Source organism: Cyprinodon tularosa, unplaced genomic scaffold (genome assembly GCF_016077235.1).
Source record: "Cyprinodon tularosa strain WSP-4 unplaced genomic scaffold, ASM1607723v1 ctg21, whole genome shotgun sequence".
NCBI classification, from domain to species: Eukaryota; Metazoa; Chordata; class Actinopteri; order Cyprinodontiformes; family Cyprinodontidae; genus Cyprinodon; species Cyprinodon tularosa.
The window spans coordinates 1,333,626-1,355,856 of NW_024038778.1; the positions used below are offsets into that span (position 1 = coordinate 1,333,626).

Sequence of the window (22,231 nt, forward strand, 5' to 3'; positions counted from 1 at the left end):
TGCTTACCTGCAGAACTCTGCGCACAGGTTCAGGAAACCCGACACCTCCTTTCCAGCAGGGCTCAGAGCTGTCAACTGGGAATGGATTACAGTCTAATAAACCGGGTAACACAACATATAGTGCCTGGACACAAACACAAACAGGTCAGGATATAAAGGTGATGTACATCTACCAAATTACTGCTTATTTCAGTCATAGTTTCTTCAAGAAAAAATATTAACCAGTTTATGACCAGTTCAGTTATTTTAGTACCTTGGTGATATAATAGACACACTGTTGGAAAGTGTACATGATCACTTCCTCCAAGATAGTCATTGCCTCCTCATTGGCAGTTATTGTCGCCGATAACAATGACTCCTTAGACCCTAGAAAGCAGGATGACAAGAGACAGAGGGACCCTTCAGAGTTTTACTATGAAAAAGAAAAGTAAAGCATACAGCTGTCTCATATCTGCTGATGAGTGGTGATGTCTGTTTGAGTGATGACTCCTCAGCCAGGCTGTTCCACACTCATCATTCAGGAGCTCAGGGTGTGTTGTGTTACCTTGCAGCGTCTCTATGCTGTGTGTGTAGGCCGGGGCTCTTTGCTGGATGAAGTAGAGGATCTCAATTGAATTTGACATCCAGAAGAAGATGGTCTGTAAGTCTGGGATCAGGTCTGAGATGCTGAGTAAAGACAAGGAGGCTGGGTCCTGACTACACACACGCAAGGCAACACATTACATCGTTATGGAGACACAGTGACACAAAAAACACAACAGCATACAAACAACACATTAGCACACATCATTTCTTTCTATGCAGCACAAGTCAGAAAGTGATACTCACTGCTGAGCTTGCTTCTGAGCCAGCTCCTTTGTCTTCTCCTGCAAGCAACACACACAAACAGACCAATTAAGTTCCCATTAAACTTTCAGGATCTGCGTAGGTGAACTACATTTCCTCTAAAGGCTTAGCTACTGTATGAGAAAACACCGCTGACATTTACAAAAGCCTTGGAAGACTCAGAATAAAACCCTTTCCTTGGTTTACATAGTTTTCTGTTTCATAAAACCTTCTAGGTCAAATGACAGCACTAGCTTTATTAGAACATAAACTACAGCCTTGCAGCTGCATGCCTGTAAGACACTTTAGATAGATTTAAACAAGATATGAGAAGTATCACTATTCTCTGACCATAAATTTCAAAAGGTGTCACTATCTATTATAGTAATTTAACTTCTTAATGCACATTTTGCCTTTGAACAGCTTAGTGTGGATCCATTTATCAGTGGTGTCAAAACTACACACATTTATTACTTAAGTAGAAGTATAGATAGTGCAGTTTAAAAACACTCTGGTAAAAGTGGAAGTATCAACTTGACCTCTTTACTCAAGTAAAAGTGAAAAAGTATGTGCTCCAAAAACTACTTCAAGTATAAAAGTATAAAGTAACCTTTTAAAAAAAACAGCCAGATGCCACTATATTAATTGAAAGCTCAATTTTTCGACTATTTTTGAAAAATTCTTTGAGATAGGGCAAAGGATGAGGGAGGTCTTGTTGGTCTCCGTCTCCCGATAAAAATAAACGAGTAACATTTGTTTTAAAGATGTAAGGAATAGAAAGTACAGATACTTGTGTCAAAATGTAATGAGTAGAAGTCAGAAATAGGAGGAAAAATAAGTAATGGAGTAAAGTATAGATACCTAAAAAGTGTACTTAAGTACAGTAACAAAGTATTTGTACTTCGTTAATTGACACCTCTGCCATTTATTTAAAAAACAATTCTAAATAAATACAATTAAAATCTATCTAAAATGGCATTAAAAAGTTCCCATGTCCAGACAAATGTGGTCAAAGCTGTCTTTTATAGCATATTGTTCTGACTGCTTTGTTTCCTTTTGGACTCTACTTGAATCAAAATATCTACAGCAAATATTCTCTTAGGAAAATGTGAATCTTTTTGGAGAATTAGAATGGTCAAACTTCTGAATTTGCCTGAAAGACCATTAAACATACTTCTAGACCAACTCAGATACCCAATGACCAGCATCTCATAACATTTGCTCTTCTTAATCGTATGCTAAAGTACAGGATTCAGGCCTGAATGAGTATGTGTAATCTAAATTGATGATTGTAACTTTACTTCTATCCCTGTAGTGAAGGGCGTCCCTCAGGGTTTGTGTTTAGAACCACTCAACTTGATCCACTATATAAGCAATACGTCACCTACATTAATTTAAACCCCTACACTGGTACAAGTTAAGCAGGGGCATAAGAAAACTTTAAGATTTCCTGGGACTAAGAGCTGTAACTGTGGCCCTATGCACAGCTACTGTCACACAAGCCATGTGTTGAAAGGTGCAAGTTGTAAATATACATTATGGAATACAGCCATAAATCTAAAGTTATGTCAGCAATGTAATATTCTAATGCTGGTTTATTGAGTTCTGTTGAGCTTTTCTAAGCTGTGGTGACAGATGATATGAACTTCAACTATAAATACATGGTTAAGTGCAAGGCATTCTAGTGGCAGCTTGTGAATAATATGCAATTTACCATCTCTAATCTGACCTTAATGATGGTGTAATAAGTTGCTTGGAAATGTTCATTTACTGTCTTAAAAGCTGTACTAAATGACATTTCGTACAAGTACAATGAGAGTAAAAGTAAAAGTCTGGATGGGCTTTTATGAACATGGGCCTCCAAACAAGAATCTTTTTAGAGACTTATAAAACCTTTGGACAGAACTGTACTGATGATGCAGTTATGTAGAGCTAAGCCTCCACAACCAAAGTGCCTCAGATTAGCTTGCAGTTAGACCTAAATGTTTTACAAATAAATGTTTTACACTACATATAATTTTAACTGTAAAGCAGTTATATCATGAAACTTTTAGTGTTGGATATCCAATTCACTTACTGTGAATCTGACAACATGCTCTAAAGAACTATGCTAAGGAACTGCTATATTTAATCCAAAAGGCTTTTTTGGGGCAACCGCATTTTCCTAGACATACATTTATTAAAAATGTTCAGGTTGTCTGGTGTCCTGTATGCCAAAGCCTGAAATAAATAAAATAAAATATGCGGCCTCACACAAGAAATTGCTTCAACAATGACCTCAAATGGAGGCTATGTTGAAAATTCTGAAAGGACACTTATATCATCTATAAATGTTTTACCTTACTACATTTGTTGAAAATAATGTAAACTCTTAATTTAAGTAGTTTTAATTACTAGCTCTCTATTGATATATATGCAAGTCTATTCAAAGTTCAAAATGTGTTGACTTTGTTCAGCTGTACATAGATGTAAAGTGAGAGACAAAGTTAGTATCACACAAATGATCACAGATTACTTACTTTAAATCATACAAGATGATTAGATAATCAAATTTAATTATATGGTTAAAATTATGTATTTACCTTTTAAAAGTTATGAACTACAAAATTAAGAATACTCAGAACCAAATATTAATGGCATGTATGTAAACATATGGATTTAAAGAAGGTAAAAAAAGGTAAATAATTTTGGCGGTCCAGGCAGGTCTATAACAGGAAAATGAAAGAGAAAAAAAACATTGCTTTTAATACAGTTTATGTAAACACTTGGTTTTAGCTGTTTATGAATTTAAGAATTTCTGGGAAAAAACAAAAAAACAAAACAAAAAATAAGCTAACTAACTAATCTGCTTTGTGTATACAGATACTGTATCCTCATTGTAAACAGCTATTATGGAGACACCAGCTCTTTCAGCTATGAATAACAAGTCTGGTAAAACCTTAAAGTGACCCAGTAGTCGACTATTAAAACTTTATTTGTAAAAACTTGTCCTGTACTGCACAAATGTCCACAATGACACCAATTCCCCTAAAATGTGTTGTCAAATTGATGATCCACTAGAATGAAAGACTATTATTTAGTAACAAGGAGGGAATTTTGAAAGTGTTATCCTCTACACTAACTTGGTAAACAACAGATTATCTGTATCAGCTTATTATTGGATTGTATACAGTTTACCAAAAACAGGACTTTCAAATAAACATCAACACATTTACTAAACATGTTTAGCCGTCCTTTTTCATTTTTTTTTTGTTCCATTTTCACACATCTTAAAAGCACTCTGCATCATTTTACTAAATAAAACTAAATGAAAACTGCAAAACTCCCTAAAAATACAACGAGAGGCCCTCAGATAACCTGATAAGTTCACAAAAGCCATAGTTTGTTTTTTTGAAATCACATAAAGTCTGGTATGTCATTTCTTTTTATTTGTTGTAATTTTGCTTTAGGTTGATGCTGTATAAGCATTTTAAAAACATTGACCTCTACCTTTAAAAATTCAAGTTGAAATTTTAAAGGTATAGATTAATGCAAAACTGCAAAAATGGCTTTGTAATCAACAGCTAAATCCTAATTTGCCATTACAGCAGTTACATGGTCTCTGTAATTGGTTAGTAACCTGATGTAGGTCCTCACTTAGGTTTGAAAGACTCCAATAATTTCTATATGTCAATATACAAGCCTGTCTCATTATTCTAGTTCTGATGTAAAATTGGCCTCTTGCCAATTTCATTGCTTGTGCTGGTTCTGAGTGCAGGCAAGACTTAAAGGTATAGCGGAGGATTTTCGTAATTTTTTTAAAAGACCTGCCCTTTTCACTTACAAAAAAAAAAAAAATGTACATGCATAACCCTGTACCCACTCCCGAGAGGCATCGCTTTTTAAACGCGTGTGAAAGCATGCAGGAGCCCATTTCTCCTCGTGCACGCTCTGTTGAAAAGTTGATGTTTGCATCAATCATACAAGCTTACTTTCCAAAAGAAGATTTGCAATTTTTCCACTATGTCAGACTCACCACCGGTAAGTAAAAATGCCCTAATGTTGATGATAAACATATCATCAGAATGATTGAGCATGAGGAGGACCGCTTATTTCTATGGTCCACCTGGAAAAAGAACATCCTCCACTATACATTTAAACCAGAGTAAACAACAATTACATTAAGTAAAATTGCATAGGCACAAATAAAAACCATAAGCTCAGATGAGACTAATCATAACAATTATGCTGCTAAGACAGGTTTCCACAGGGAATTATGGTAAAAGTTACTGTAACCTCTCTAGAAGTTCTGATCTTAAATGTCTAGTTACTCTAAGAAGATACAATAGAACATCTAAATGTTAACACCGACCCATGCGATGGTTTGGATTCGACGGACAATCTTGAGTAGCAGTTTGCCAAAACTGCCCGGAGGGAAGGTTGAGGCAGAGTGTTGGATACACAGACACAGCAGGTAGGCAGGCGTCAGCTTATGGTCGTCTCCTAAGGAAAGAAAAAGGAGGCTGAATTTCAAACTAATGATTTAAGAAAACTGTTGTCGTCTTTTCATTTTAGGGTGCTTATCTAATCTTATTCTAAATCTTACAGTGTTTGAAACAAAACAGTTTCAAATCAGGCGGTTGTAGCAGAATGGACATAACATATGACCATTGGAAAACCAAGCAAAGCTAATTCTGAAATGGTAGAATAACCCAAGCAGTTGTCGCAAAGGAAGAAAGACCTCAGGCCGGGAATCGATCCCGGCAAATACCATTTAAATCTTAATGTTTTAATACACGTGTCGCCTTCCTCAATACAAATAAGACCATATAGTTGATGAAATTGGAATTATAAAAAAATTTTAATTGTCATGTATGAGGACAAATATTACAAGATGTCTGCCATTTTAAGTATATATATATATATATATATATATATATATATATATATATATATATATATAAAAGACAGGGACCAAGGTGACACTAGTACAATATTCTGTAGCTTCCTTTGCTGGAGCCTCTTTAGCCTGAAACATGATTAAATGTAGTAAAATCCGAGTGGTGCTTGTCATTTGCTGCAGGATAGAAAACTGAGCAGGATTAGACACTCAGATAAATAAACTGAGTTAAATCAGGTTATTGCGTTTAAAGGGGTCATAGAATGCAAAACCACATTTATCTTGTCATAGATAAATAACGATAGTTCAGTGGGTGAAATAGACGTACAGAGAAGTTCAAACCGCATCGGCACCTCCTTTCTCTGAATATCTCACAATTCTAAACTTTAACAATAAAACTGGCAAATTCAAACGAAGCCCCTAGTTGACGTTTAACTCGGAGATGTGGCCTTAATTGGTTATGGCCGGTAATGTTGTCACGCCCTAGGGGGGCGGTTATGAAGTGTCGACTGCTGAGCCGCTGAATGGACCGGACCTCAGCAGAGACCCATGAGCCGCCCTTCCTCAGCTGGAGGAGGGGGGCTGGGGGCCGGTAAGGACGGCAAGGGGAAGCACGGGGCTGCCGGTGTCCAGGCTACCATCACCGGGTCGGTTTCGGTCACCCCGTCCCCCCGTTGGCTCCCTGCCACCATCCGCCGGGGTTCCCTGACTAGCCCCGGAGCTCACGACTCGGTTCTGCCGCACTGCAATCGACCAAAATCCCACGGACATTTTTTTAGACATGAAAAGTAGGACATGTCTGGGAAAAGGAGGATGTCTGGTTACCCTACCATATCAACAATTTCAACAATTTTCAGTGAGTGCTTGTTGCCATGATGCGTCTTTGCTCAGCAGCTTTGCTCGTTTTAAACCAACCAATCAGCGCACAGCTCATCTAAATATTTATGATCATACCATAAAAGGAAGAAAACCTGTTGTTTCAATTTAGGGCTCTCCACCAGACTTGCATTAGGGCTCATAGAACAGCAAAAATGCAATTTTCAGCCCAACCAATGTTACACACCCTATTCAGAGACCCTAAGGATCTTTTTTAAGAAGCAAATTTCTAAAGATTTTTTCCAGGTAAAAAATAAGGAATTAGTTCTTAAAAAGCAAAAAGCTTAAAGCAAAATGTTCAAATATAACTAAAACCCAGAAGAACTGTTGATAAAAAAAGAAAAAGGAAATTTGAACAAACTATGGTGCCATTATTGTTTGAATGGATTTTTAATAATGTTAGAAAATTTGTTGAATGCAGCGGATCTAAGAAAATATATAAAAAACATTTTCACAGATCATGTCCCTACATTATTTAAACCAACATGTTAATAACACATAAAAGAGATCATAACATCATTCCAGCTAATTACATTATAGATATAATTCTTATGGCAGATAAGAATAAAGACACAGACCTCCGGGTTCAATGAGAGAGACGATTCTGTTCAACAGCTGGTCCTCATGAGCTTGATCAAACTCCAGCTGCAGCTTTCTTTTTTGACCTCCTCCGCCTCGTCCTGCCATTTCACCTCCTGACAAAGCCAACGGGGCACCTGATGCCATCCCTACACCACGAGGTTTCACCAGGTGTGGTTTAAAGCTGCGTCTGACTGCCGGGACACTTAGCACCTGTGCAGCTTTGTCCTTCAGCACCGAGCCACACATTTTACAAGTCTGAGTCCCATCCTCCCCCTCTTCTACCCCTGAGTCATAAAGCTGCCCCAGTGTACGTAGCCGCGCCAACGTCTGAGCAGGCAGGGGCTTGGCACCTGTGGGGTCCTTGTACAGGAAGATATAATGTGCTCCAAAGGAGAGAAGGTCGCCGTGTCGCAGAGTCGTTGTTCGCTCGCAGCGGGAAAAGTTCACCAGAACAGTGGCACTGAGCACAGGCTCAACAGCAACACAGAAACGCTGACTCTCTGCCAAATCATCTGCCTTATTGTTGGTATGGCGACGGGGTGCGGGGACTCGGCGCAAGCGGCAGTGGAGGGGAAGGATGTCAGGAGAGAAGAGGCAGATGTTTGGGCGAGCTGATGGGGTTTCCTGACCAACTGTGTGCTGCTCCCTGTTCAGGAGGTAAACCAGGCAGTCCTGAAAAACACATAGAAATGTTACCGTTTACGATAATTTAACCTAAAGAGGAATAAAAACATTCAACACTTTGTAACATTATAACCCCAAACCTGTTTTCTAAACATGCGCTAGTCAGGATTTTGGGAGCCGAGCACTGATCAAAAAATCAGTATCTGCCGATCACAACATCAAGTCCATAAAGTCTTCAAACTGCTGTCTCAGGTACATTGACATTTTTTAATTAGGTTTCAAAATTATAGGAGATGAGAAAGTATCATTTTCAAGTTTGAAGACGCTTCAGTTCCCATCCGGGAAGCTTTTTCAATTCAAAATGTCAGGAATAGCGTTGAGTTCGAGGTTTTATACAGTAGCCCAACAAAGCCTTGTTTTTGTGTTGAAAACATGCAAATTGGAACAGATGAAGGGGTCCAACCCTTTGGAATTGGGGTCGTTTGGCTTCTTTTGTTAGACTGCAATATCCCATACCCATCTAAGTGTCTTAAATGTTCATTAAAGGGGATTGCTGGATTGGCTGAATAGACGAGGTCCTCCACTATCATGTACAGGAGTTGGGGCTGTGATGATAACGGGAAGGGATTAACTCAATAGCTGCATTATAAGTTTTTGAAAGCTGACACCTGAGTCCACCCCCCCAGTTTAAGGTTGGTTTTTCTTTCTTAACATAGATGGCTTCCTTCACAGCCCTTTCAAACCAGCTATTTTCTTTATCCAGAATGTAAACATTCTGGTCTGCAAAAGAATGTCCTTTGTCCGTAAGGTGTAGATGTACTGCAGAGTCTTGTCCAGAGGAGGCCGCTCTTCTGTGTTAGGCCATGCGTTTGTGGAGAGCTTGTTTGGTTTCTCCTATATAAAGATCAGAGCATTCCTCACTGCATTGAACTGCATACACCACTCGGCTCAAATTTGATTTTCTGTACTAGCATGCGTTTTTTTCCCTCCTATTTGCACCCACTACTTTGAGGAGCAAATGTGAGTAAAACATTTGCTTTGTACAGCTCTGTTAGAGGATTTTAGGTGGCTTTTAAAAAAGCCATTTTAATTTAGCCCCAGAAGGACTGTTTCATAGTCCTACCTTCAGCGTAGAAACAGCAGTTGCCTTCTCTCCCTGCTCCACCATGCTATCTACCTGTAGGCCCCTCTGATCCCCCCTCGTCATTCTTCCATCTCTAGCAGTTAGCTTCTAGTGATTAGCCTCGGCTAGCCATAGCCTCTTGCTGCTCATTCTCCCTGGCTTATCCAAAGCACTGCTCTCTGGCTTTAGGTCAGCAGTAGCCTCTTCCCTACTCTCATTGGTCTGTTTCCTCCACAGACGTTTTCAATCTCACGCCGTGCTCCTTGGATCCTCCAAATTTAGTCAAGCTAGCCTCGGTCAGGTGTAGTTTCACCCTGGCACTATTTCTTAGCCAAACTTCTGCTGTGCTCCTCTGCTTTCCTCTTGAGCTGCTTTATCTTCCCGCTCCAGTGCACAGTCTTCACAGCGGGCTCCTCCAATCTACTGCTGGGGTTCTTATGCTCCAGAAGGGCTGGCTGCCAGTTATGGTGCTCTCTCTCTCCCGCTATCCTCCCACTGATTCCCCATTGCTTCTGTCTATGGTCAAAGCACTGTTTCCCCTTACCTCTGTTGTCCAGGTAATTTGTCCCCCTGTTTTGGACACTCTCACTAAAACAAACATGGACCAAGCGCAGGATAAAGATGCTAGACTGCTCAGAAATAAAGAATCAACAATGCAATGAACGGCACTTAAAATCCATGGTCTCCATAATGACTCGCCGGTCGTGTTCATTCAAGTCAAAATCGGTCGATTACAGAACACTACCAATTGACCAGCACATGTCTACTGTATTCTCTTCAATTTTGTTTATAACAGACTAACCGAAAGCAGATAAATATGAAGTGGAAGGAAAACAATAAAGTTCCAAACCATTAAAAAGCGTATTTTAGTCCTTTTTTTACTTTGATATTCCTCACTACACTCTAGAGTATCATATTCACTACATTTGTAAACAGAGTCGACCTGGCAAGTAACATCAGTTCATTGTAAATTCAGCTGTTTTTGTGAAGAGCTCATAAGTTAGTAAGAGAACATTAGTCAACAAAGCATAATGAGGACCAAGAAACATTCAAGACACACCAGGGGTTATCTTGAGGACAAGTTTTTAACTGGGTTTGGTCAATAAACAATCAAACATCACACTCGGAACGCTGCAGAGTCAATTATCCATAAGTTTCAAAAGGCCCTCAGATCTCTGGAGATGCTGCAGAAACTCACATTTCAGAGGGGCGACTCTGTTGCCATGAAAGGGATTTAAAAGAGACTCCACCAATCAAGTCTTTAAGAAAGAGGGGCAAAAAGACAGCTACTTTTGGAAGAATGCCCTGTTAGCAGTTTATCATGAGCCATGTAGGTAAAAACCAGTAACCATGTGAAAGAAGGTGGTCAAATCAGACTGAAATTTAACTTTTTGGTCTACATGCAAAAGACAACTGCGCATCACCCTGAACTCAACTTCCAAACTATGAAACATCATAGGAGCAGATACAGTTGATTAGAGTTTGTTGTAAGATGAATGGAGTTAAATACAACATCATCCTGTAAGGTGGAAGCTTAAAGGAAAACCTTCAAGATGCAGCTAAAATCTTTAGACGTAGCTGATGTAGTTATATTTATAATAGAATGGTTTTGATCAAACAATATTCATGTATAATTAAGAAGGGTCAATCAAACTCAAAAGCTATACAAAGACTGATGCTTACAGATGCGGCCCAGACTAAGCTTGAATAAGTTTGCAAAGAACAAGAAAAAATGTTCTCCAAAGAAAATCAAAGCTGGTAGATGCATACTCCACAAGACTGAAAGCTGAAATAGCAGCATATATGTATTTCTGCAATATGTTGACTTATAGAAAAGTATGTCTCATTCCTTTGACTTCAAACCATGGACTACTTTGTTTTGATCTATAGCAGAAAATCCCCATGAATTACACTGAAGTGTGTGGTTAAAATGTGACCAAATGGAGAAAAAAGTTCAGGGTGACTAAGGTCATTCTGAAGGAATAAACATATTTTTTAAACCCTTACCTGCTGATTGAATCCCTGTAGCAGAAGAAGGTGGGGGGACTGATACAGAGAGTGCCTCACACCACCTCCTCCCTGACTCCCTTCTTCCTTCCTTCGGTTGCTGGAGGGCCCGTCACGTTCTCTGCCTCTAAATGGTCCAGGTAAGGTGGAATAATATCGCTTGGGCTCATCTCCCACTCCAAGCTGTACATGCCAAGAAACATGCTTGATTAAAAAGCACAGCCCCTGGAAAACAAACAATTAACCTTTCAAATTGGGTGTGGGGAGGACCCACCTGATTAAGGCTTGTTTCGCTGAGGCTGCGACACAGTGAGGAATTGCTGGAGCGGGGCAGGGTCAGCGTCCCCTTTGCCCTGTTCCTCTGGAGCTTACGAGCCTGGGCATTAATATCTATGAGGAGGCAGAGAGGAATAACAAGTGTTAGAGCAAGGAGGGAGATGGGAAGGACAAGAGAGGGAACAGGTAGAAAAACAAGTGAAAGGACACAAAGGGATGGAAAAAAGGGCAAAAAAAGAAGCTTACTTTTAATTGGCATATGTTTTGTTGACATATATGCTTGACACATGGATGAGCAGAGTTGATTTAAAATAATTTATCTGGGAATAGCAGTACATAACATTTATCTTTGAAGCAAGTAGAAAATATATGTCCCAGAATGGGTGAATAAATGGGAAACAATGAAGCAGTAAACAGGCTGAAACCAGTCAGGATTGTGAAGGTGAACAACTCCCTGTGAAACCAATACAACAAATCTAAGGCCATGCAATGTCTCTCACACACATTCTCACATACTCTACACCACTGAAGTATGGGGGGTGACAACGCAGGTAGAGGTAGGCTTTATGGAAATGATTGACAGCCACCCTACCTGAGGCCAGTCCCCACCTTTAGAGCTGGACTGTACCACCCGACCTGACCGCAGGGGGGAGCTCCTGTGTTTGCCCAGCCCAGACCGACCCATTAGAGCTGCCAAGAACTGAGGGGTTCTGGGCCCTACAGCAGGGTTGGAGGGGTTAGGAGGAAAGTGGGGGGCTGAGAAAACAACCCGCCACCCAAACACCAAAAACAGAATTCTCCTCCACACACACACAAAACTTTCACTCAGCACACATCACGAGACGTACATGCACTGTGAAGTTAGACATATACTGTAAGCAGTTAGTATAGAAAGATGCACAGTTTGAGGTGCAACTGGATTTTCCTATTTCAATGTACCAGTACTAACGTAGATGCCAAATTTGTGAAAGTAAAACAAAAAGAAAGATATTAAAATGTAGTTATTGGTGCCAATTAATCTAAAAGTGTGACGAGTCCGAGGAACCTTTCCTGGTTCCTTTCTTTTACAAAATTGCAGTCTATATAATTAAGCTTCTTGTCAGAACTATTTTTGACAGCCCACTGCCTAAATCACTTGTCTCTGGAACTCAGCTTTGGTACATTTCCTTTTTTAGAGGTGTATTCTCAGCTGGTCCTGACCTTCTAAGGGTCTTTTTCGGATTTGCAATGTCTGTTAAGGGTTAAAAAGCCTTTAAATTGTTAGCTGATTGGTTGAAAACCTACATTTTACCTGGTGTGTGGTTAGGTTAGGATCTGGCTATGGTTATACAACTGCAACTCTGAATGCCCTAAAAATGAAGTTCAAGCTGAATTATGCAAATTTTTTTCTTACTGATTTTGCTCAAGTTTTTGATCATTTGAATCACATGATTAGGCCTCAGTGAGGGAGATGTTCCAAGCATGTCTGCAGTATGAGAGGCAGACTGCCCAGAAGGCCCAGGGGATGACCCAGGACAAGCAGAAGGACTATGTCTCTCAGAGGGCCTGGGAGTGCCTCTATCCCCAGGGGAGCTGGAGGAGGAGTCTGGGGAGAGGAAAGTCTGGGACCTCAAGTGAGACTGCTGCCCTCATAACCCGGTCCTGGATAAAACGGTAGACGATGATGTCCAATTCCGATATCTCCAAACTGCATCTAGACTTATAGAACCTCAAGGCCAAAATCATAGGGTTTGGTAAAGAGGGTGCATGCCATAGAAAAACTCAAAGTGAATTAACAGTTAATGATACTCTAATTCTTTCCAACTCATTTAAGTGCAACCGCCGGTTACCCTGAAAGTTGTCAATCTTATACTTAAAGTAGACTAATACTAGGTCTTTTAATGAGCCTTAGAGTTATGGAAACAGTGTTTTTAAATACTTTTGCCACCTCCTTTGCATTTAAACATGCTAAAAGACTTATGAGAGGGTGAACTCTGCGCCCCTAAGACTCTGACATCTACTTAAACTCACTCTTGAAGTCGGAGTTGGGCACATGCAAATCTCTCCGCTTTAGCAGCCAGACAGCAACCTTTAAAGGCAGGAGTGGAGTGACCAGATTTGGATTAATTCCCAAATGGTTGGTCTGTCAAGCTAAACTCGCTGATGGGCAGATTACTTTTTTCTACCCCCCTCCCCCCCAAAAGCATGCAGCATCATTGCTGTATCAGTGCCTCCCAACACGGAGAGAAGATAGAAAGTAACAGGAGTGGGCTTAGTTAGCAGAGGTAAAACATATACTAGATATGGACGCGGTGGAGAATAAAAATCTCTTTGAATGGTTTAAGCTGCCATCCCCCCTTCAAATGAAAACAAATAGAAATTGAATTAATGAATTCCATATTTCACTTAATTTCTAATCTAAATTTGATATTTGAAAAAGTACCATACAGAAGGGTTTAAATTTCATGTCAACAACCCCTAGAAGTTCACCAAGGACCTGCAAGGTTATAAATGACTTCTATTAATGCGCAAACAGCATTTTCAGCAATGCAATCACAAGTAGATCGGAAATTAAAAGGATTCACAGACGATCTGCTCAGCAAACAACAGTACATGTGTGAGCATCATATTGGCACAAAATAACATTCTAAGAGCATAATCAAAGCATAATTCAAGTTGGCCGTGAAAATTCTACAGTACCTTCAAACTGTGATCTCATTTGCTAAAGGGTATGTGAGAATAGACAGAAATCACACAGAAACGTGCACGCTCACACATACACCAGAGAAGAAAAACAAAAGACAAACACTGTTAACATAACAAGAAACACAGTCCAGGCCGGTGAGTTTTCTAAATACCAAGCAGAGAAAAGGTTAGTGGGAAATAAAAAACATCTTAAATGTGATAACTTAAGTTTTATCAGAAAAAGCATTCTTTGCTATTAGAATTCATTCATTTATTTTTTATTTTTCCGAATTAAAAAGAAAAGAGAAATCCAAGTCACATTTCAGTGTCTGAACAGTCTGAGAACAAAGAATGCTTTTATGTGATAAAACTGAAAAAAGATACATTTCAATGAATTCAACAAAATACTAAGAACTACAGCATCCACTATAACAACTAAAACTTGTCTGCTGTATTTTCTATTAGAAAAAAAGGGGAAAGAAATTAAAGAAGGAAACACTGTGATTCACTAAACTATCAGAAAAGGGCAGAAAAAAAAATCTATGAATGATAAGAAAAAAAAAAAAGCTACAAGAAATCATCAGTGACGAACAGGTCAGCACAGGGCAGACTGATCTACTGCTTTGCAGGGAAATATGCAACAAGCTAGAATAAACTTGTATATCTGTCACATTTCTATCAGAACCAATACTTACTCCTTAACAATTTAATGGTTTGAACTACATGAGCCATCGTTCACTGTTAAACCCCATGCCTAGCAGTGAGACTGTAACCACCATTGTTCCTTGCCTGGACCCTTATTAACAGATACTGACCACGGCAGACTGGAAATATCCTGCACCAGCTGCACCTTTGGAGATGCTCTGTACTTGGTGTCTGGCCATTATAATTGCCAGACTCCTAATGCCTAACTATTTTCAGTGCTTCTACCACACATCAAAGTTAGGGGAAAATGTTTAGTTGCCTCATAACACACATGTGCTACAGTGAGGAATAAAAGTATTTGAATACCCTGCTATTTGCAAGTTCTCCTACATAGAAATCATGGATTGTCATCATAGGTGCATGTCCTTTGTGAGAGACATAATGTAAAAAAAAAAAAAATCCACAAATCACAAAATATGCTTTGACAGCCCAGAAACTTGACTGATCAAGAGAATATATCTGTGTGGATGGGTGGGCCATTTGACCTCTGTAATTGCAAACAAAGGCTACTATACCACACATCAACACTGATTATCTCAGGTGTTCAATTACTTGCTTGGAGCTGTATCATTGAATTTTATTTATTTTTTTTTTACATTAAGTCTCTCACAAAGGACATGCACCTACAGTGACCATTTCAGACCCCTCCATGATTTCAAAGTGGGAGAACTTGGAAAAAAGCAGGGTGTTCAAATATTTATTTTACTCACTGTATATGGAAATAGATCAGGTTAATGTTCCTCATCTGTCAGCTTATTAATGCTATCTCTGATCAATGTATCTGGCTAGTTGGCTTAACTTCTACAATATTTATGTGGTAATATATGTTAATTTTAGCTGCCAAGATGCTAAAGCTACTAGAGCAATAACGGATTTATTGATGGAAAAGAAATACTTGAGGAAGAAAAAGAAACATGGTTTATCGAAAAAAACAAAAACTATTTCAATAATCCGAGTCTTCCTGGTGGTAAGCGGTTTTAGTTTTTGTCTCCATGAGTCTGATTCCTGTTCTTTAAAAAAAAGGGTTCTTTTATTTGACCCAGCAAAGAGTTGGTGCTGACATAGTATCAGTGCTAAAGCTGAAACAGGGAGGAAATGTGCCAAGAAAGCACCAGTACTGGGACTAGCTTGGTAGATCCAGAATCTATGAATGAACAAAAAACTTTCTGTGCTTATAGGATAAATGAAACACTTGTAAAGTAGAACATAATAAAAAAAGAAACTGCCATCAAATATCATAAAATTTGTGGAGTTGTAATGAGAATTGTAAACATGAATATATTTTACTCCAGTTCTGACATTAAACAGAGCTGTAGGAAATGTTTATATCTTTAGAGAGAGAATCTGCAAAGTAAGGTTGGACACTTTAAAATAATGCCTTTATTGCTTATGTGGTGTTCAGAGGAATGAGTGTGCTGTGATACACAACACTGAAGGCAGCATTCAGGTCGAAAAGCACCACAGCAGCCAAGTTCCTCGAGTCAGCAGTTAAAAGAAGGTCATTAAAAAAAAGAAAAACTTAAAATAAAGCTGAGTCACAACAATAAAAATTGTTTAGAATCAAACTATCCTTTCACAGATGCCATTTTCAAATAAAATGCAAAAAAAAAAAAAAAAAAAAAGAGAAAAACAAAGTGTGTTACCGTATTTTCACGACTATAAGGCGCACTTAAACGTCTTTTTTTCCCCTCAAAATGTGCGGTGCGCCCTATGGTGCGGTGCGCCTTATGTGTGTTGTAACTGCGACTTTTGAGACCACCTCATTGAGGAGATGATGAAAGAGTGGCTGAATGTAAGGAGACCAGGTGTTTTTTTTTTCCACTCATCACCATTAATCTGTAACTCCATGCGTGCCCATCTCACAGCTGATATGAAAAACATGGGGAAACAAATTAACCCTGTGCTCGCTGTTCAACCGCTCAGCAGGTGCAGCAGAAGCAGCGAGTTTACATGCAAAGTCAATGGTTGACGCGCGTATAGGTGCAGCAAAAGGTCCTGCAGCGCGTTTTGAGCCGCAGGTGCAGCACGTCGGGATCGTTTAAGCATCTGACGCACCGCCAACGCGCTGCTGCTGCTCCAGATGGAAAATTTTAAGTTTTGCTGCTGGACGCGCCGCATCAACCAATCAGAGAAGCTGATCTGGGAGCTGACAGCTAGACAGACACAGCGCTCTGATGAAAGAGGAGATGATGAAAGCGTGGCTGAGGGAGGTGTATGTGAGGAGACCAGGTGCTTTTTTCCACGCATCACCATCGCTGCGTGCCCATCTCACAGCCGATGTGAAAAAAAAGGTGAATCAATGAACGCTGTGCTCGCTGTTATCCCGGGAGGTCTGACAAAGGAACTTCAACCGCCCAACATCGGTGTGAAGCGCCCGTTCAAAGTAAGGCTGCGAGCGGCGTGGGAGCGATGGATGGCCGACGGAGACCACAGTTTCAGGATAAATGGAAGGCAGCGCCGGGCAAGTTAGGCCACAGTTTGCGGATGGATTGTAGATGCTTGGACTACTACGTGTCTGCTGGCTCTGTTGTTCAAGCTTTTGCAAAAGCCGGCATTATTTCTGAGGAGCTGCGCTGCACGGAAAGTGACTCTGACAGCGCAGATGGGGAAACTGGCATGTCTGATTTAGCGCAGCTGTTTTATTCAGAAACAGAGGATGATGACTTTGATGGGTTTGATTAATACTTTGTAATAAATAGCCTACATGAATAAAGCACAATCATACTCAGTTTTGCTCCCGCTGTATTTTTCTACCTGAAAACTTAATTCAGCAGCAGCCTCTGCGTCTCCTCCTCTTCAGCGCGGTGGCTGGCAGGTGTTTTTTCATCTAAATAATCTAAATCTTGCAGCTATATTTGCTGTGATCAGTGGGAATAAAGTAGTTTTAATATGTTTTTAAGTGAGAAAGGCCACCTGAAAACGTAATAATTGCAATCAGTTCATCCAGATTATCTATTTCTGTCGGAGGCGCTCAGACCCCCACATACCAGCGGTGCACCGACAGTAGAAATCCTTTCGATCACCGCGGCGTTTGGCAGGTGTTTTTCATCTAAATAATTGAAACTGCAGGCACCAGGATACCGGTAATAAAAGCGAACATATTCTGTCGGCAGGTTTCAGGATTTTAAGTTAATTTAGGAGTGACCACAGCGCTGTGTCATCTGTGATGTCTCTGTCTCACGGCCAGCTGCCAGGTTTGATTAATACTTTGTAATAAATGCATGAATAAAGCACAATCATACTCATTTTTGCCCCCGCTGTATTTTTAAATACGCAGTAGAGGTATTTAAAGGTAGTAGAGGACATGTACCTGTATATAAAAAATGAGCCCTATAGTCCGGTGCGCCTTATGTGTGTGTTAAATACAGAAATGGGACACATAACTGAGAGTGCGCCTTTTAGTCCGGTGCGCCTTATGGTCGTGAAAATACGGTAATATAGATATTATGATGAAAGGTGACTTTTACAATTAAATTGAGGGTTGTTTCTGAAGATAAAAAGTCTTCATGGAGAACTGCTCCATCATTCAGAAGTAGAAACAAAAATTAAGGTTGAAAAGTTAATCTAAGTGGCGAAAGGTCAAACTCTAGGTTAATTGTTCCATTTTTAAAGAGAGACTCTACAGATACAACTTACAACTTAGAAATGAAAGATAATCTTTCTTCTCTAAGATCATTAGCAAAAACATTAACTCTGCTTTGCTTTACATGTGGATCGGGAAGTCTGGACATCCTCGTGACCCGGCTGCAGATAAATGGAAGGAAATGGATGGATGGATGCTTTACTTGCCCAGGTTCACAGGTTAACAATATCTGTAGCATCTGAACTTCACTTTAGCAAGGCCTGCGGCAATTCGCTTACCGTATTTTCACGACCATAAGGCGCACCGGACTAAAAGGCGCAGTCTCAGTTATGTGTGCCATTTCTGTATTTAACACACACATAAGGCGCACCGGACTATAGGGCGCGTTTTTTATATACAGGTACATGTCCTCTCAGGTGGATTTTCCCACTTAAAAACATATTAAAACTACTTTATTCCCACTGATCACAGCAAATAAAGCTGCAAGGTGTATTTATTACAAAGTATTATTCAAACCTGGGAACCGGCCGTGAGAGACACATCGCTGATGACACAGGGCTGTGATTACTCCTCTGATACAGTTTATTGACGCATAAATTAACTTAAAACATAGGCAGGATAATAATCTGGATGAACTGACTGCAATGATTAAATTTTCAGGTGGACTTTCTCACTCAAAAAGATTTAGATTATTTAGATGAAAAAACACCTGCCGAGGTGAGCCCGGATGCCGCGGCCCAGAGGCTGCTGTTGAATTAAGTTTTCAGGTAGAAAAATAGAGCCGGAGCAAAACTGAGTATGATTGTGCTTTATTCATGTATTTATTACAGAGTATTAATCAAACCCCTCAAAGTCCTCATCCTGTTTCTGAATTAAACAGCTGCGCTAAATCCGACATGCCAGTTTCCCCTTCTTCGTTTATTGACGCATAAATTAACTTAAAACATAGGCAGGATAATAATCTGGATGAACTGACTGCAATGATTAAATTTTCAGGTGGACTTTCTCACTTAAAAAGATTTAGATTATTTAGATGAAAAAACACCTGCGGAGGTGGGCCCGGATGCGCCGCGGCCCAGAGGCTGCTGTTGAATTAAGTTTTCAGGTAGAAAAATAGAGCGGGAGCAAAACTGAGTATGATTGTGCTTTATTCAAGTATTTATTACAGAGTATTAATCAAACCCCTCAAAGTCATCATCCTCTGTTTCTGAATTAAACAGCTGCACTAAATCCGACATGCCAGTTTCCCCTTCTTCGTTTATTGACGCATAAATTAACTTAAAACATAGGCAGGATAATAATCTGGATGAACTGACTGCAATGATTAAATTTTCAGGTGGACTTTCTCACTTAAAAAGATTTAGATTATTTAGATGAAAAAACACCTGCCGAGGTGAGCCCGGATGCACCGCGGCCCAGAGGCTGCTGTTGAATTAAGTTTTCAGGTAGAAAAACAGAGCGGGAGCAAAACTGAGTATGATTGTGCTTTATTCAAGTATTTATTACAGAGTATTAATCAAACCCATCAAAGTCCTCATGCTCTGTTTCTGAATTAAACAGCTGCGCTAAATCCGACATGCCAGTTTCCCCTTCCTCTTCGCTGTCAGAGTCACTTTCCGTGCCGGGCGGCTCCTTGGAAATGATGCCGGCTTTTGCGAAAGCCTCTTTAGGCAAAGTCTTTCTTTTAAAAATCACCACAGTTTCTGTCCATTTGCGTGGCAGCCAAGCACAACAGTGAACGACGCCTTTTCATACCCCGTTGTGTGTATCGCTACAGTGCTGGTCCCCTTCTTCTCCACGGTGTGATTCACCGGGATGTCGAAAGTGAGCGGCACCTCGTCCATGTTGGTGATGTGGCTTGGCTGGATGACTTTGTCAGTGATGTGTTTGCTGCAGAAGGAGTGGAAGCTCGCCAGCTTTTCATCATAATCTGCCGGACGTCGCTGAGCAACTGTAGTCCTGGTCCGGATGGAAAAATTGCACCGTTTCATAAAACGGAAGCACCACGATGGACCTCCTTGAAAATTTTCAATTTTCATTTCTTCCGCCAGCTTTACTGCTTTTAGTCGAACAGTGACCGTTGAAACGCTGGCCCCACTCGTTCTTTGCTCCACGATCCACCGCTCGAGTCTTTCCTCCAACTCGGGCCACCTCGCCTTATGTCCGCGGAAACTCAGCTGCGTCTTCTTCACCAGTCGGAGTTCGTTTTCCAGCTTCCTCCACTTGCGAACCATCGATTCATTTATATTGAATTCTCTCGCAGCTGCTCGATTTCCATGTTCCTCTGCGTAGCTGATAGCCTTCAGTTTAAACTGGGCTTCATAGGCGTGTCTCTTTGCCAATTTCAGGGTTGTTAAGACAACAATGTTCTGCATAAAGCACATACCTGTTCTTTTATACACAAGCCACGCCCACACTTCCCCCTTTAAGGTTCTCACATACTCATGGTGGTCTCAACAACGTCCGCAGATAGGGCGCACCGCACCATAGGGCGCACCCCACATTTTGAGGGAAAAAAAAGACGTTTAGGTGCGCCTTATAGTCGTGAAAATACGGTAATTATTTAGCGAATTATTGAATATTCGCTTATTATTAAAAAACAACCAGAAAACAGATTAAGAGTCTGATTAGAGTGTGTACACCCGTGTCAAGTCCAGAACAAAAGTTATCTCCAATCCTCGCATCAACTAAGCACTTCCGTCTGCTGTTTGGATGTTTTATCCACAGCTTTCTTTAAGAAAGCTCTACATGTAATAACATATAATCTAACTGAAATAATAAACGCATCTTTTATCAGGTTTTTTCCCCTAGGCCCTTAAAACAGCAATTATCAACCTGCTGTTGAAAAAGAGCAACTTGGACAAGCTGCTACTGCAGAACTATAAGCCCAACTCAAACTTCCACTTCATCAGTAGGATCATAGAAAGAGCTGAACTTCAATAGTTAACTTAAAGCTACAGTGTGTAATAATTACAGGGATATACAGTCAGAAATGTAATATATTATACATAACTATGTTATTTATCATCATCTACGAGCTCAGCCTCTTAACCTTAATATTTGCGTTGCCTTAGAATTCGTTATTTATAATTACATAGGAGCGGGTCTCGCAGCCATGGAGGCAGACATCTATGCGCTATGGCAGCGCAGAGCCAACAAACTAGCGATTGCGAGATCGCCCATTACGCTCGAAAGTAACTACGGGAAGTTGAGAGAGAAGAACTGAGACTGTACTGAACAATAGATGGCAGTATTAAAATGATCTATGTAAACAAACCTCATCATTTGAGAAGGTAGGTGATGCGGACGTCGTGGAAGACATTTTGTCCCGTAACGCTCGCCATACTGTTGGGGGGGGGGGAAGCGGTGGGGGGGAGATGTTCATGTTGCTGCGGTCTGCAGTCTGAACGTTAGATGTCGCTGAAAATTACACACTGTAGCTTTAATAATCGGCAGCTTCGTTGTCTTTTAGTCAGGCTTCTGTGCCTTTATCAAAGAGATTAATGACATCTCTCTAAATGGAAATGCAAAATGTGGAAGAGTGGTGCTGCTTTCAGATTATACAGTCTTAAAAAGTACAGGGTATTTGCAGCCCTATACATCATTTATAAATTTTTGTTTGTTTTTTTTGGTCACACTGGAATATATTTATATAAGACAAAGAGAAAAATTAAATCTCCTCTTTAAAGGTCATGAACTGGTGACCTAACAATGTCATTGGGCATTCAATCAGTGGTGGCTGACCAATAGAGGTCGCTAGGGTGCTGCCCCACCCACCCAATGACCTTGATTAAGACATAAAAAAAGGAAATAATAATCAAATTATAAAATAAAATTTTTTTTTAGTAAATTTTTGGTGACATATTTCCGCCCTAGGGTGCAAAAATCTTTGGCTTGTTAAAAGTTGTACATGCGCAGTAGCTCCTCTGCGATACAAATGTATACAGTAGGAGAGCTTGGGGTGCAGAAAAGCTGTGCCCTCAGCTGACAGCACAGGTGTCAAGTAACGAAGTACAAATACTTCGTTACTGTACTTAAGTACACTTTTTAGGTATCTATACTTTACTCCATTACTTATTTTTCCTCC

General features: G+C 40.1%; 1 protein-coding gene across 3 annotated transcripts in view; it reads right to left on the reverse strand.

Annotated features, from left to right (window-relative positions):
* Positions 1 to 22,231, reverse strand: part of radil (Ras association and DIL domains) — a 53,198-nt gene that overhangs the window by 17,689 nt on the left and 13,278 nt on the right. For 2 of the 3 annotated variants that reach the window (XM_038285322.1, XM_038285321.1), the window contains exons 5-13: positions 11,802 to 11,909; positions 11,191 to 11,306; positions 10,917 to 11,099; positions 7,159 to 7,834; positions 5,177 to 5,307; positions 829 to 866; positions 545 to 696; positions 254 to 366; positions 8 to 124 (exon numbers count right to left, since the gene is read on the reverse strand). In XM_038285322.1, coding sequence (XP_038141250.1) covers positions 8 to 124; positions 254 to 366; positions 545 to 696; positions 829 to 866; positions 5,177 to 5,307; positions 7,159 to 7,834; positions 10,917 to 11,099; positions 11,191 to 11,306; positions 11,802 to 11,909 — 1,634 coding nt within the window. The remainder of the gene's footprint in view (positions 1 to 7; positions 125 to 253; positions 367 to 544; positions 697 to 828; positions 867 to 5,176; positions 5,308 to 7,158; positions 7,835 to 10,916; positions 11,100 to 11,190; positions 11,307 to 11,801; positions 11,910 to 22,231) is intronic. The other variant, XM_038285323.1, reaches the window with a different exon arrangement.